A 14,348-nucleotide genomic window follows, 5' to 3' on the forward strand; every position below is an offset into this window, starting at 1 on the left:
CACATCTTCCACATCTGCAGAAACAAAATGCTGTTACATCACTCTTTTTAATGTTTCCTACATGGAACACTAGAGATAATTAGCACATGATTTGGAACATAGATGATCAGGCATTCAGAGACGTATGAAGGCTTCATGTTATTAAGAGATTTTAATAACAAGTAAATAATATTTCATAGCCAGTGGAGTGATACTAAAATGAATAAAAATATAATCACAGACCCAACTGATATAAAAGAACACATCTGAATTAAAAGAGGAGAGATAAAGGTTAAAGACAAGGTCGTTCCTGATATCATATGTCTTCCATATGACTAACAAATGATAGTTATTTTATAATTGAGGAAAATAAATCGAATAAATCACCTTCCTTCAGTGTTTCTTGTCTCGCTGCAGGTCTTTTGCAGTCACTCGAGGGTTTTTCACAACCTGCCTTCTAAGAAATCTGCTTGCAGCCATTGATAGCTTCCTTTTTCAGCTCTGTCTAGGTATTTCATGAATTTTCTACCCCTAACCAGTTCAGGTATTTCATGTATTTTCTAGCCCTAGGAAAGTTCAGGTATTTCATGTGTTCCAGCTCAAGCAACTTGTGTTGAACTATTTCAATTGCTTTTGTTTGATTTGTTCATTGCAAGCAGCTGAAAGTCTGTAAATTTTGACAATAAACCTGATTTGCAATGCGGGTTAAATCATTTTGATTGCAACTGTATCTTTTTTAAGTGAGAAAAAAATCAATAAAATTATGAAAATACAGTTATTTTATTTTTTAAAGTTTATTTTAGTTGTTTTTTGTTTTTTTTAAGAAAATGGTCAAAAATTATTACCATTACAGACCACATTGTTACACCCCAATTACACAATCTGTCTAGCTATCTCTCAACAGTGTTAAAGTATACGAACGAAATTATTCATATTATTAAAATGATTTAAATTTTTTTTTTAATTATTTGTACCATTTTAGAGTGTAGAGTGTAGAGAAAATAAATAAATAAAAATAAATAAATAAAAAGCAAGAAAGATCAAATGGCTCCACATACTTTTTAAATCTGTTAACTTTGTAGTAAACTATTAATGTGTATAAATATCATGCCGCTCCTGTTTTCCTGCCATTTCATTAAGAAGGCTTTATTTGTCACATGTACATTACAGCACAATGAGCACAGGGTCAGCAATGATAACGCACCTCTGGAGCAGATAGGGTTAAGGGCCTTGCTCAAGGGCCAATAGTGGCCAGCAGTGGTGGCTCAATGATTAAGGCTCTGGGGCTTGAACAGGTTGGGGGTTCAAACCGAGAGCCTTAATCTCTGCGCCACCACTGGCCTAAGATTAAGATGCTATTAAAGGAAAAAAAAATCTATATTAAATATAGAAATTTATATGATAAAATCTGCATTAACGGTAGAAATAATAAGTTCTCCAAAGCAAAATAATATCAGAATAATGATCTGCATTACCAGTCTAGCATTATTTCTCCAAAAGATGTCAGAATTAAAATACTAAATTAATCTTTGTACCAAAAATAGTGTTGTATCAAAATTTGCCTGTTACACAAACAATTAATATTTAACATAGAAACAGATACTCACATACATTAACCAGTTGAAGGACGAAAGTAAGACACTGGGCTCGTGAGTGAGAGGCAAGGGTCCAAGTTTATTGTTGCATGAGATCACACAGTTGAGATGTCCCAAGGGTGATCTAAAAAAAACCAGAGCTGAAGCTCTTCTATTTATACGGTTTTCTTAGGGTCAGGATGAGCCAGAGACCAATATGTTTAGAGTTAGCTGTCCCAGAACATTATGTTCGTTAACCCTTATCTCACAGGTACAGCTTGGCTCAGAAATATATTTTGCCTTGTTTCACTCTTTAAAAATAACCTGACCTTGTTTGTGTCGCCTCCTGACTGGATTTTCCTCGAAAAAGGACACTTTCAAACACACCATCTCTACATTATGAGTAAGTTTTATGTTCGTTCTACATTTCTTTTTTTTTTTATAGTGCTTGCATGTACATTACCCTATAATAGTTTTTCATGAAACAGAATATGAAACAGATTAATTTCTGTTTTCTGCATACATACCAGGCCAGACTGTGTTTTGGCAGAAGGTAGCTGGTCAGTTTTGGATTAAACATCAAATCCATTCGCATTTCGTTGTCTATTTCTAGACATCATAAATGATCGGTATATAAGAAAACAACAAAAAATGGACAACAAAAATAAATATTTGTTTGTAAAACATTGTGCATGCAGATTCCATGGTGAAGCTGTTTTTTGTACCAGAACATCAGTTTACAGATACAAGGGTACCAATCCAGAACTGAGTCACTGTTACAGTCTATTACAATTTAATAAAGTCAGACACCTCTTCACATCCATACAACAATGTATATTTATATGTATGTGTGTGTATATATATATATATATATATATATATATATATATATATATATATATATATATATATATATATATATATATATAGATACAGAAGTATATATAGATTTTTTGAACATCAAAATATATAAATATTGTTATATACAAAACATACTGTAAAAAAGTAAAAAACAAACCTGTACCAAATACGCTTATGAGGACTGTTCTCTTACAAAAATGTTTGTGTACGAGCTCAAGCCATAAGTCTCTATTTTTAACGAGTCTATATTAGTGTTTTAAACTATCAAATCACTGCGCTTGCATGGGGAGAGTTAACCATTGAAACAAAAAGGCACTAGATGAGTAGAACGTTGTGCTAACAGTGGTCCAGATTAACTTTATTGTGAGACGGAACAGTTTTGAACAGTTGAGCGATTTTGTCAGAAGGTAGCAGGAGCTACCCAAGTTGCCTGCAAAACCATGCCCCCAAAACCACATGCGCACTCAATCTTGGCTAAAACATCTGAATCCTGGTGGAAGTTGAGGATTTTTTTTATTTTTTATGAAAAATTATATTTTTTATTTCACCGTCGTGTTTGTGTACATAAATTTCACTCACTGAAATCCGCTTGGTCTCTGGTTCCGCGATGACACCAGCATTTTTCAGGTCAAAGTCTCCAATGTTCGGCGTCATGGCCAGTCGCCCGTTTACGTGAGGTTGGCCCAGACTGTTCCACGTCACGAAACCTCCATTCTTACGGATCCTACCACACATGGGCAATCATTCAGAAAAGTTACTGTAATAATCATAAAAAGCTGTGGTCTGCACTGAAAGGCTTCTTCATCAGGAGATGTGCTATTATAAAATGCAAATCAGGACAAGTAGTAAAATATTTAAACAGAATATTATTATATTTTCAAGTACAAGATGCACCCTCCTAAATTGCATCTGCTTAGTCAAGTAAAAACAAATAAACAATATACACGTTATTTCAGCAGCTAAGACTCAATAGTCTACAGGATAGTAGCCTAATTCAAATTAGGTGACTCCTGAGATATGCAAGAGTCCTGGGATGAGCACAGGATAGTCTCATGGTTGCAGCAGTAGTTCATAGGTACATACAGTATCCAATTGATCTTATTCACTGACGCAAGTGTGAGACTTGGGTATAAACTGTTTTAGTTCCACCTATCAAATAAACTATTCATATAGTCATATAGCGTGTTTGAAACAAATACAAGTGCATGTATGAATAGGAGGTGCTCTAAACCCCCCCCCCCCGCCACTAAACAGATACAGGAATTGTGTTACACCCCTAATATTCACAGAGTGATAGGCTAGAATAGGAAAAACTGTTATGTTTGATGTTAGGTTAAGTTGATTGGGACTATAGGTCTGTGTGTCACTGTTTAATGTTAGGATATTTATAGGTTTTACAGATCTTAGACACAAGTTGTAAGTGGGGAAATGGTGGATTCGTTTATAAGAGTGTAGCACTGCATATACTATTAAAAGGTAAATAAAATTGCCTTTATAATGGAATGAACTATCACGTGTGGCATCGGTGGCCATCCCTCACCTCTCTTTCTCATCCTTCCTCTCAGGTGTGTGGTCCACGGTGAGTTTAAGTGCCTTGCCCTTCCGGCAGAGCATGGCATGACTGTCTCCCATGCTGGCCACCACCAGTTCGATGCCGTCCCACAGCAGCGCCACCATAGCCGTAGATAAACACAAACACACATCAACAACACTGTTGTGTTTGCACACACTGTTGTATTCACACAGGTCGCTACGCTCGCTCACACACAGCTTTGATGAACTCCATAGAAAAATACTAGCAGAGAGGAAGTGTTCAGGGATACTTCCAAAAGAGAGTATGGGGAAAGAAAAAGAAAAAAAACATTACACATGCAGGATAATATAGTATCTTAGGTAGAGAAAATTCATAAGAGAGAAAGAAAAGAAAATGATTGCAAGTACAGCATGCCAAACTGCAGAGGAACGAACATGTGTTGAATGTGATTGGTTAATTCTGAATGTAACAGGTACGGAAAAAATTCCATAAATTTAATGTGTAGAATTACACAAAAGGAGATGTGTACCTGTTGTGGCTGTCTGTTTGTCTGAGTATTTTTCCTTTCCTAGTCTACAACCAGTTACATGAGCACAGTCACATGCTCCATTATAAATGGGTGTGTACACTTGTGCAACCAGGTTATTGCAATTTTTTCTTTTTTTCCTGCCTAAACCGTTTCTATTTGCTTTTCATTTGAGTTTCAATGGTTTCTATTTCGCATCCAAAGTGGGAAAAAAAAATGTCGGACATGATTTCAGATGTTTTCTCACAAAAACCTGCAATTCTAAGAAGGGTGTGTAGACTTTTTATATCTATTGTATAGCGTAAATGTATATAATAAACTAACAAGTAAGTGCAGTTTCTTTCTTCAGTATCCATTGTGTGTTGACAAACATAACAAACCCTTAACACATCTTTAGTCAGCACTTTAGTCGTTTTTGTGTTTTCCAGTTATGTGAGGACAAAAAGGGAGTAGCTAGGAGAGACTTGGAGGAAGAGAGAGATTCAGAAAGAAAGGGAGAGAAAGTTGAGGAAACATCCAGAAGCCCATGCAAGGTCCCGCTGGACCAATCTAGCTCCTTGCCTTCCAGAAAGGTAGCGCGGAGCTGCCGCTCTTATGGGTTCTTAGCTGATTCCGAAGCGGTCATAACATGCACACACACACAAAGGGCAAGGTTGTACATTGCAGGCACCAAGGCCATGATCGGGCCACACAGTATAAGAGTGACATAGTGAGGGTTAATTATACCTAACGTTTCGATTTGCAGGGCTTGTGTAGGTCTATTTTGTAGCTTTTGAAACTAACTGGCTAAATCAATAATGAAAAAGTATACACCTTCACTCTTTAAGGTAGAATGTTTAATATTACAAATACACTATTCTAAACATAGTGTTCACAGCATTCGTGAGAAAGGACAACTGTGTGAATATATATATATGGGAATTTAGTCAACGGTGGGCAGAACACAGACACACAGGAGCCTGCTTCGGGTGAACACGTGGAGAATTTTATTTACAAAAGTCTGTGAGAGTGTGTGTGTGTATGTGTGAGATTAAGTGCTCAATCGTCGTGGGGCTGCCGGCATTGTGCTGGGGTTTTCCCCAGTGGGGGATCCTTTTTTTTTTTTCATCAGGCAGTACCGTGGGTGCAGTCAGGGGGCGGAGTCTCCGATTGCATCGGTCTCGTCGGAAAAAAAACACAACATGGATTAGTGCACGTTCTTTGTGAGATCCGGGTGGGGGGGGCTACAGAGGAGAAGTTAGGCACAAACCGAGAGTAGTACCCCGCCAACCCCAAGAAGGCACGTACCTGTTTTTTTTGACGTAGGTCACTGCCTCAGTTTCCTTTGCCTGGGGCTTGTGTAAGCCCCGGCCAAAACGGTACCTGAGGTACTGTGCCTAGATTCTTCAGCCCAGCCTTACAGAGCTCCTTCAGAACCTCCCCCAGGTGGAACAGGTGATCCGACCAAGTGGAGGAGTGGATGACCACATTGTCCAGGTTGGCGGCCGCGAAGGCACGATGGGGTCGCAGGACAATGTTCATCACCCACTGGAACGTTGCAGGTGCTCCATGGAGCCCGAAGGGGAGAACCCGGTACTGCTAGTGGCCATTCGCCGTGCTGAAGGCCGTCTTCGGTCTCACCTCTGGGGCCAGCGCCACTTGCCAGTACCCCTTTGTTAGGTCTAGGGTGGAGATGAGCCGAGGACTCCCCAATCAATCCACTAGGTCATCCACTAAGGGGAGGGGATAGCTGTCAAACTCCGAGACCTGGTTTAGCTTCCAGAAGTCGTTGCAGAGGCGCATACTGCCGTTGGGCTTTGGTACAACTATGATAGGGCTGGACCATGGGCTGTTGGACTCCTCTATGATGTTGTCCCGCAGTATCCGGCTGACCTCCTCCTCGATAGCCCTACGGTGGGCCTCCAGGACTCGATAGGGCCGCTACTGCACCACCACTCCTGGGTGAGTATTGATTTCGTGTTGTACCAGCTGCGTCATGCCTGGGGAGATAGAAAAAACATTGGTAAATTGACCCACCAACTCTGTCAGCTCCTGCTTTTGTGTGGGAGTGAGCTCTTCGCCCAGTTGGACTAAGGTGCCCTGGTCATGATCTGTGTCTAGGGCCGCAAACGCAGACAATACAGGTTCTGGCTCTATCCACTTCTTCAGCAGGTTTATGTGGTACATTTTTGTGTCTGCTCGCTTACCAGACTGCTACAGGTGATAGTTCACGGGACCTCTCCTCTCGAGGACTGTATATTTGCCCTGCCACAGAGCTAGGAATTTGCAGGAGCTGCTGGGTACTAGCAGGAGTACCCGATCACCAGGTTGGAACTCGCAGGGTTGTGCTGGATGGTTGTACACTCACTTCTGTTCCTCCTGGGCAGCTCTCATATGTTCCTGGACAATCAGGGCCACTTGGTCGATCTTCTCCTGCATCTCCTGTACATACTCGATGACTGAGAAGAATGGGGAAGGCTGGCCTTCCCATGCTTCCCATGCCACGTCGAAGGGTGTGAAGCCCGTGGATGCCTGGGGGCACTCTTGGATTGCGAAGAGGACGTATGGCAGGAGGAGGTCCAGGTTTCTCCCTTCCTCGTCTACCACCAAGCGCAACATCTGCTTTAAGGTCCAGTTGAACCGTTCGACGAATTTTATTTACAAAAGTCCGTGAGAGTGTGTATGTATGTGTGTGTGTGCACAAGGGTGATCGTGAGATTACGTGCTCAGTCGTAGCGGGGCTGCCGCTGTTGTGCTGGGGTTTTCCCGAGTGGCGGTGATCCTTTTTTTTCCGTCAGGCAGCGCCGCGGGTGCAGCCAGGGGGCGGAGTCTCCGATCAGATCAGTCTCGTCGGAAAAAACCCACAACATGGATTAGTGCACGTGCCCGGAGAACCTTCTGTCCTTTGTAAATGGAGTATCGGCCCTTTTATACTCTCCCGTCGCCTGCTGGATGGTGGAATTTTCCCGTGCCGCCCGCCATTCAGCAGCCGTGTGTGTGTCGGCGGCCCCGCCGCACTGGCACGCGTTCTCCGGTTGTCCAAAACATTGGTGGTGCTGAAGCGGAGCTGTCACTTCAGCACTACAGCGGCAGTCACGGGAGGAGCGATCTCTGTTTCTTGTGCGTCAGCGGCGGGCCTGTCGCCAAAATACATATATATTTACACACACACACACACACACACACACACACACACACACACACACACACACACACACACAATGTGTCCTTCTTTAATGAATACACAACTGATCACAATTTGCTGTGGTATAAGAGAAATAAAAGACTTCCAAACAACACATGCTGTTATGGGAAAATATTTCCCATAACTTTAATATTTATTACTCATTTTAATAATAATAATAATAATAATAATAATAATAATAATAATAATAATAATAATAATAATAATAATACTTAACTTTAATATGACATTATTATCATCCTGTAACAGCATGCTTTGCCATATGTCATTACCATCATGTTTTAATATGCAAATTTGGATTTCTTGATTAGGGTAAAAGTATAGGTGGCTTTTTTTTTGTTGTTGTCTAATCAGAATTTTAAAAATGCCACGGTAAACTCAATATAAAAATACTTTTATGGAGATTTTTAGGCAAGTCACATACAAATAGACACTAGATGCATTGACATATACAGTACACACTACATTATTAGGCTCAGGAAATTTCTTCGGCCATTGCGTCAGGAAATCTACAGCCAGGTCCATAAATATATGGACACTGACAAAGTTGTTATTTCAGCTGTCAACCGTATACAGGAGTTGCAATTCAATAATGATTGTTTATTGATTAAAGACTTTCAGCTTTAATTGAGGGTATTTACATCCGAACTGGGTGAACGGTGTAGGAGTTACTGCACTTTACGTTGTCCTCCATTTTATGGGACCAAAAGTAATTAGATAAACTCACAACCAGAAATTAAATTGTCATTTTTAATACTTGTTACAAATCCTTTGCAGTCAATCCCTGCCTGAAGTCTGGAACCCATAGACATCACCAGATGCTGGGTTTCTCCCCGAGTGATGTTTCTGCCAGGCCTTTACTGCTTGTTCTCGGGACATTTGTGAAATGCATGCTCAACTGGGTTCAGGTCTTGGCCATTGCTGGAAATGTCACTTTTTTGCCTTAAATATGTCTCGGGTTGCCTTCAAACTATGCTTCGGGTGATCATATTGCACTGTGAAGCCCCGTCCAATGAGTTTTGAAGCATTTAACTAAATCTGAGCAGATAATATAGCCCAATACATGGTAGAGTTTGCTCTGCTGCTTTTGTCAGCAGTCACAGCATCAATACATACAAGGGAACCAATTCCTTCGGCAGTCGTACACACCCACACCATAAGATGAGGTGGTATGCTTTGGATCATGAGCAGTTCCTTCCCTTCTCCATACACTTCTCTTCCCATCATTCTGGGACAAGTTGATCTTTATCTGATCTGTTCATAGGTTGTTGTTCCAGAACTGTATATTGTATGTTGTTTTGTTTTCTAATCTGGTCTTCCTGTTTTTGAAGCTTGTTTAGAGCTTGTGTTAAACCCTCAGTATTTACTCGGGTGAACTCTTCTTTTGATTGTTGGCTTTGACACAGATATGCCTACCCCCTGGAGGGTGTTCTTGATCTAGCCAACTGTTAGGAAGGGGGTTTTGTTCAAACGGGAAAGAATTCTTCTCTCATTCACCATAACTGTTTTCTGTGGTCATCCGGGCCTTTTGGTGTTCCCGAGCTCACTAGTGCATTCTTTCTTTTAAAGAATGTACCAGATTGGCAACACCTAATGATGTTTTTGCTGACTCCCTGATGTTTTCTGCTTACTTGTAGGTGAAATAATGAAGGAATAACATAGCCATGGCCATGGAAACAGCTGAAAAGCCATATACAACACATATATAAAGCATGGAAATTTCTATAGTGTTCACCTGATATTCATCAGATGTACATACCCCCAAATTAAAGCTGAAAGTGTGCAACTTTCCTCATTATTTAATTTTAAATCCTATATACTCTGGTAGACAGCTAAAATAAAAAATAACTTTTTGATAACTTCCAAACATTTATGGACCTGACTGTAAATGTAGTAAATGAACTCCTACGGCATAATGAGATGCATATTTATAGTACAGTATTAAGCAGGAGACCTAAACTGGTTAACTACAGTATCCACACTAATCTCTCAACCTGAAATCCCACTCCAGCAGATTCAACAGCAGTGAGGTTACCTACCATCTGCACTGAAGTGAAGGTGCTTCGCTAATGCTTTGTCCACATTTAGAAACACGTTTGTCAGAACGACCTCTCGGTTGTCCTCTTTTGCCACGGGCTCTCTGCAAACAACACAGTACTACGAGTCTACATCAACACAGTGCTTCAGACTATATTCAGGTCATACATATACACACACACACACACACACACACACACACACACACACACACACACATATATGTGTATATATATATATATATATATATATATATATATATATATATATATATATATAAACAATGACTGATCTGTTGGAAAGAGGTTATGCAGGTCTGTATTAGAGCTGTAACAACCAATTGATAAAATTGATAATAATCGATTATGAAAATCGCTGTCAACGAATTTCATTATCGATTGGTTGGTCTGCACTAGGCATGGGGTACAGTTACTCAGTACGTTACTTCTGTTCCGAAAACATGCATCGGAGAGTAAATACTAAAGTTGTGTCCCAAATGACGTACTGTACACTTACACTATGCACGGGGTAATTCTGCCGTCAAGTGTACATATTTTAGAAATGTAATATCATCTCAAAAACTAGCATTTTTTTTTACTTACCCGGAAGTATAAGCCATTTCCCAGTCGACGGCACATGACATCATACATACGCAATGTGACGCCACTAGCTTTAGCAGACGCCCAGAGTCAACGACAATGACTTTCTTCAGTTTACTGTTTCTGTCAGCGTTACCTTTTATTCCCAACATGACCCCAGTCACCATCAGACGGAGGCGTAATAGTCAAGTGACTGAGGAAGAAAGTATGCGAACCAAAGTTCTCTAATGCATTCTATAATAAACACCGCGAAGAACAAACTTCATAAAGTGGAGTTTTGTGTGGCACTAAAGCACAACAGTGATACATGAGCACAAAGTGATGTTTGTATCGATTAGTTGTTGCAGCTCTAAAATATTCAATCCTAGGCAGGGAACAGAGTTTTGAGATTTGTGTCTGATACCTCAGTGGGAACACTCACTTAATATACTGCTCCATGTACTTATGGCAAAAGGTCAGCAGCCTGAGCACTGCTGTGGCCATCGAACACCGCGAAATAAAGGATGTCATTGGTCATTTGCGACACCTGATAACGGTCCTCGTTCTCTTTGCACTGGCTGATCTGCGAAATGTAGCCCACTTTGAACAAGCTGACTTTGGGGATGAGTTTGCCGTAGCGGATGCTGGATGGCAGCAGAATCGGCTCATCAATGCGACTGTCCCAAATGCCGAACGAGTCCCAGGTGGTGGGGCGTCCACTGTTGTCCGGGTCAAAGCGTGAATTGCTGGTGCGGGTGCCTGACGGGCTGTGCAGTGACCGCGCCAGCTTGTCCTGAATAAAATGGACTCTGTTTAGAACATTATTCTGAATAAGACGATATTCTGATTAAGGTGTTTACATGAGTCGCTTTTAGAATACTCCTTTCATGTACCCGTTTTACATGTTATAGAACATAGATTGATTAACAGCGCACATCATTACGTCACCGCATCACACTGTCCCCTCCAGAATTTCACGTATCGACATACAATTCGTCTTCGTTATGGTACCGTATACAGTTTTGGGTGTTTTTATTTTTAATTTTTACGAAAGCTTCAAGTGCAGTTAATTATTTGTCATGCTATACATGCAAATAGACGACTGCTTGAAGCCATGGGCTGCTTCCCAAACCGCATACTTACCTACTGTATAGTAGCTCAGATGCATGTATTTCTCCTACTATATAGTAGGTAAGTACACGGTTTTGGACGCAGCCGTGCTCTCTTTGCTGTCAAACGGTTGAGCATTGCCATGTGTGTACATGTACTGTCACAAAATGCGGTGAAATCTCCCATACGACATTAATAGTGTGATTAAGGTGTGTACAAGTCTGTAATACACGTCAATAATGTGACTAAAACAGGAATGCTCCATGTCTTAATTCAATTTGTGTTTACTTCGAGTATGACTTTAGTCGGATTAAGGTAATCAATAATCGCTGTTTACGTGCTAGTTTCTTAATCAGAGTATCATCTTAATCGGGTTAATATCGGATTATTGTTGTCCATATAAACATAATGACATTAGTTATTGTCAAAACGTATGTTAGTGTCAAACTGCATTCCTGTCTTTTACCGTCTCCTTAATTCCTTACTCCACTGGTTCTCATTCCTTTAGTGTCTGGCTACGATGCCACAAACATTTCCGAACCTCTTTCCTCTGGACCTAAATCATACCACAGCAACCTCCGTTTCTCTGTACAGGCGGCGCGACTACACTGAAAACCCTTTAATCTGCTACTTGTAAACAAGTGACACTGATACCTCTGCTATGTTCCTAAATTTATCTCACATGACCACTATCAAACACAAAGAACAACAAAGCATTGCTGACCTTTTGGATAAGCCATGCACACTGCCATACTAGTTATTTTATTTATTTATTTTTTGGCCAAGCACACTACCTTTCCCCCTCAGCCCCTCTCTCTTTCAGCTTATAATGATGACGTGATAAATACAGACTCAATAACACCTTTCTTTTTATTGTCTTTAATTTATTTTATTCATTTACATGTGATTCATTTTCATGTGATGCATTTTCATGTGATTCCTTTAAGTATGATTAATTTTAATGTGATTCATTTACATATGATTCATTTACAGATTTGCTACTCTTTAAATCCAGTTTTAGACTGTAATATTACAAAGGTCTTTCCAGATTAATACTTACTACTGTATGAGATAACCCCAGTAAAATTGCCTGAATTCTATAATATAATTTGTTCACCATGTTAGGTTTAAATCCTCTAAAAACAGATTCGCAATTAAATAACATTACTCTGTTCCAATTCACATCCTTCAAAGCATTGGCATGTTCTGCTTACTCTCACAATCCACCAAACACCCACACACCCAAAGTCTCCATAAACAAATGAGACAGCAGTGTATCCTACAAAAACCGAACGTTGTCCACAATGTGAAAACAACTCGGAGAGCAAGCTGAACTAACCAAAAAATTACCAAGACAAAAAGTTCCAGTAAGAGAAAAAGCCCCTACTGACTTCAAGTCTGATAAACAGTCTGCGCACAATAATAAATATAATGTCCTTACCTTTTAAAGACTTGTAACAAATAATATAACAGTGTAGCACGTAAAGCCAAGGAAAAAAACACTAATACATTTAAATAAATAGAAACTCTAACCTGGTCAGAGCATCAAAACAGATAAGCACATTAACACAGAAGTAAATTTTAAGAGGAGTAAGTCCACAAAATCTAGGTGAAGTAATGCAACAACAATATCTTCAATCAAAATCCGAATACTGCAGAGCTGGAAGGCCGAGTGCAAGAAAATAAAAATAATAGAAGAGTGAAAAAGACGCCGCTGTGTAGGTGATGCAGTTCACCCCGATATCAAGAGTTTCCTGCTTCCTCCGCTGAAATAAAGTCCTTCTGGACACCGTTATATGTAACGTGAAGCCGAGCTGGGTGAAGTATTCCATAACGAGCACCCTCAATACCACGAAGTTGACACCGAACCTCATTAAATGCAGCCCGGGCCCAGGCTATCTTGGCTGTGTAGTCAGGGAAAATGGAGATGGTCAAATCCCTCGTTTTAATCCGCTGGAGCTCTCTCGCACGGCGTAAAATGTCAACACAGTCACTGTGATGGTGGAATCTGCACACAATAGCTCATGGTCATTCACCAGGGCAGGGCTTCGGCTGAAGGGTCCAGTGGGACCTGTCCAGAACCGGCTCCTTCTCCAGACCAAATGCCTCTTTTAACAAGGCCGCAACAGCATCAGTTGTACATGTGTCAGTGCCCTCTGGAAGTCCAACTATCCTAACTTTATTACGCCATGACCTCGACTCCAAATCCTCACATTTATTCTCTAATTGAGTCACGGTCGCCGTGAGCGACTCAATAATAATCTTGATATGAGCTATTGTTGTAAATGATTTAGTATATCGAATAAAGAAAGTAAGAAAAATAACCACAGGACAGGGTAGTAGTATGTTACCACATTTACTGGGAATAAGGGGGACTAGTAGGAGAATAAGAAGGACTAGCAGGAGAATAGGATGGACAGAAAGACTGATGATAAGGAGTAACCCAGCCAGCGTCTGGAATTCCGTGGACAGGCCAGGGACGCCTGACCGACCTGGAATTCGCCGACGATATTGTGCTATTGGCGCAGAATGGGAAAGTCTTACAGGAGATGACCACTAGCCTGGAGCACGAAGCAGCCAAAGTTGGGTTACGGATCAGCACTGACAAGACCAACGTCATGGCCGTCGGCCGGATGACGCCGGTGCGGATCACGGTGAGCAACCAGCTGATCGAAGAAGTCAAACAGTTCACCTACCTTGGCAGCATTGTGGCTGCGGATGGTGGGACTAACGTGGATGTCAATCGCAGAATCGGCAGAGCATTTGCAGTCTTCCAACAGCTACAACCGATTTGGGCTAGGCGAACTATCCACACCAACAGCAAACTTCGCCTGTTTAATAGCATCATCATCCCAACCGCCATCTATGCATCTGAAACTTGGAAGAGCTCGAGGGCAGTCATCCACAAGCTGAATGTGTTTCAACAACGATGCCTGAGAAGAATACTCGGTGTATCATACCGTGA

General features: G+C 40.8%; 1 protein-coding gene across 1 annotated transcript; it reads right to left on the reverse strand.

Moving 5' to 3' along the window:
- Positions 1–2,814: 2,814 nt before the first annotated feature.
- Positions 2,815–12,135, reverse strand: ppm1kb (protein phosphatase, Mg2+/Mn2+ dependent 1Kb). The gene is given in 7 exon segments (XM_047152732.1): positions 2,815–2,904; positions 2,994–3,138; positions 3,955–4,125; positions 9,694–9,798; positions 10,716–10,747; positions 10,749–11,066; positions 12,130–12,135. Coding segments are annotated over 7 exon segments (867 nt in total).
- Between the last annotated feature and the right edge of the window lie 2,213 nt (positions 12,136–14,348).

The sequence above is a fragment of the Ictalurus punctatus genome, chromosome 3 (assembly GCF_001660625.3).
Source record: "Ictalurus punctatus breed USDA103 chromosome 3, Coco_2.0, whole genome shotgun sequence".
NCBI lineage: Eukaryota > Metazoa > Chordata > Actinopteri > Siluriformes > Ictaluridae > Ictalurus > Ictalurus punctatus.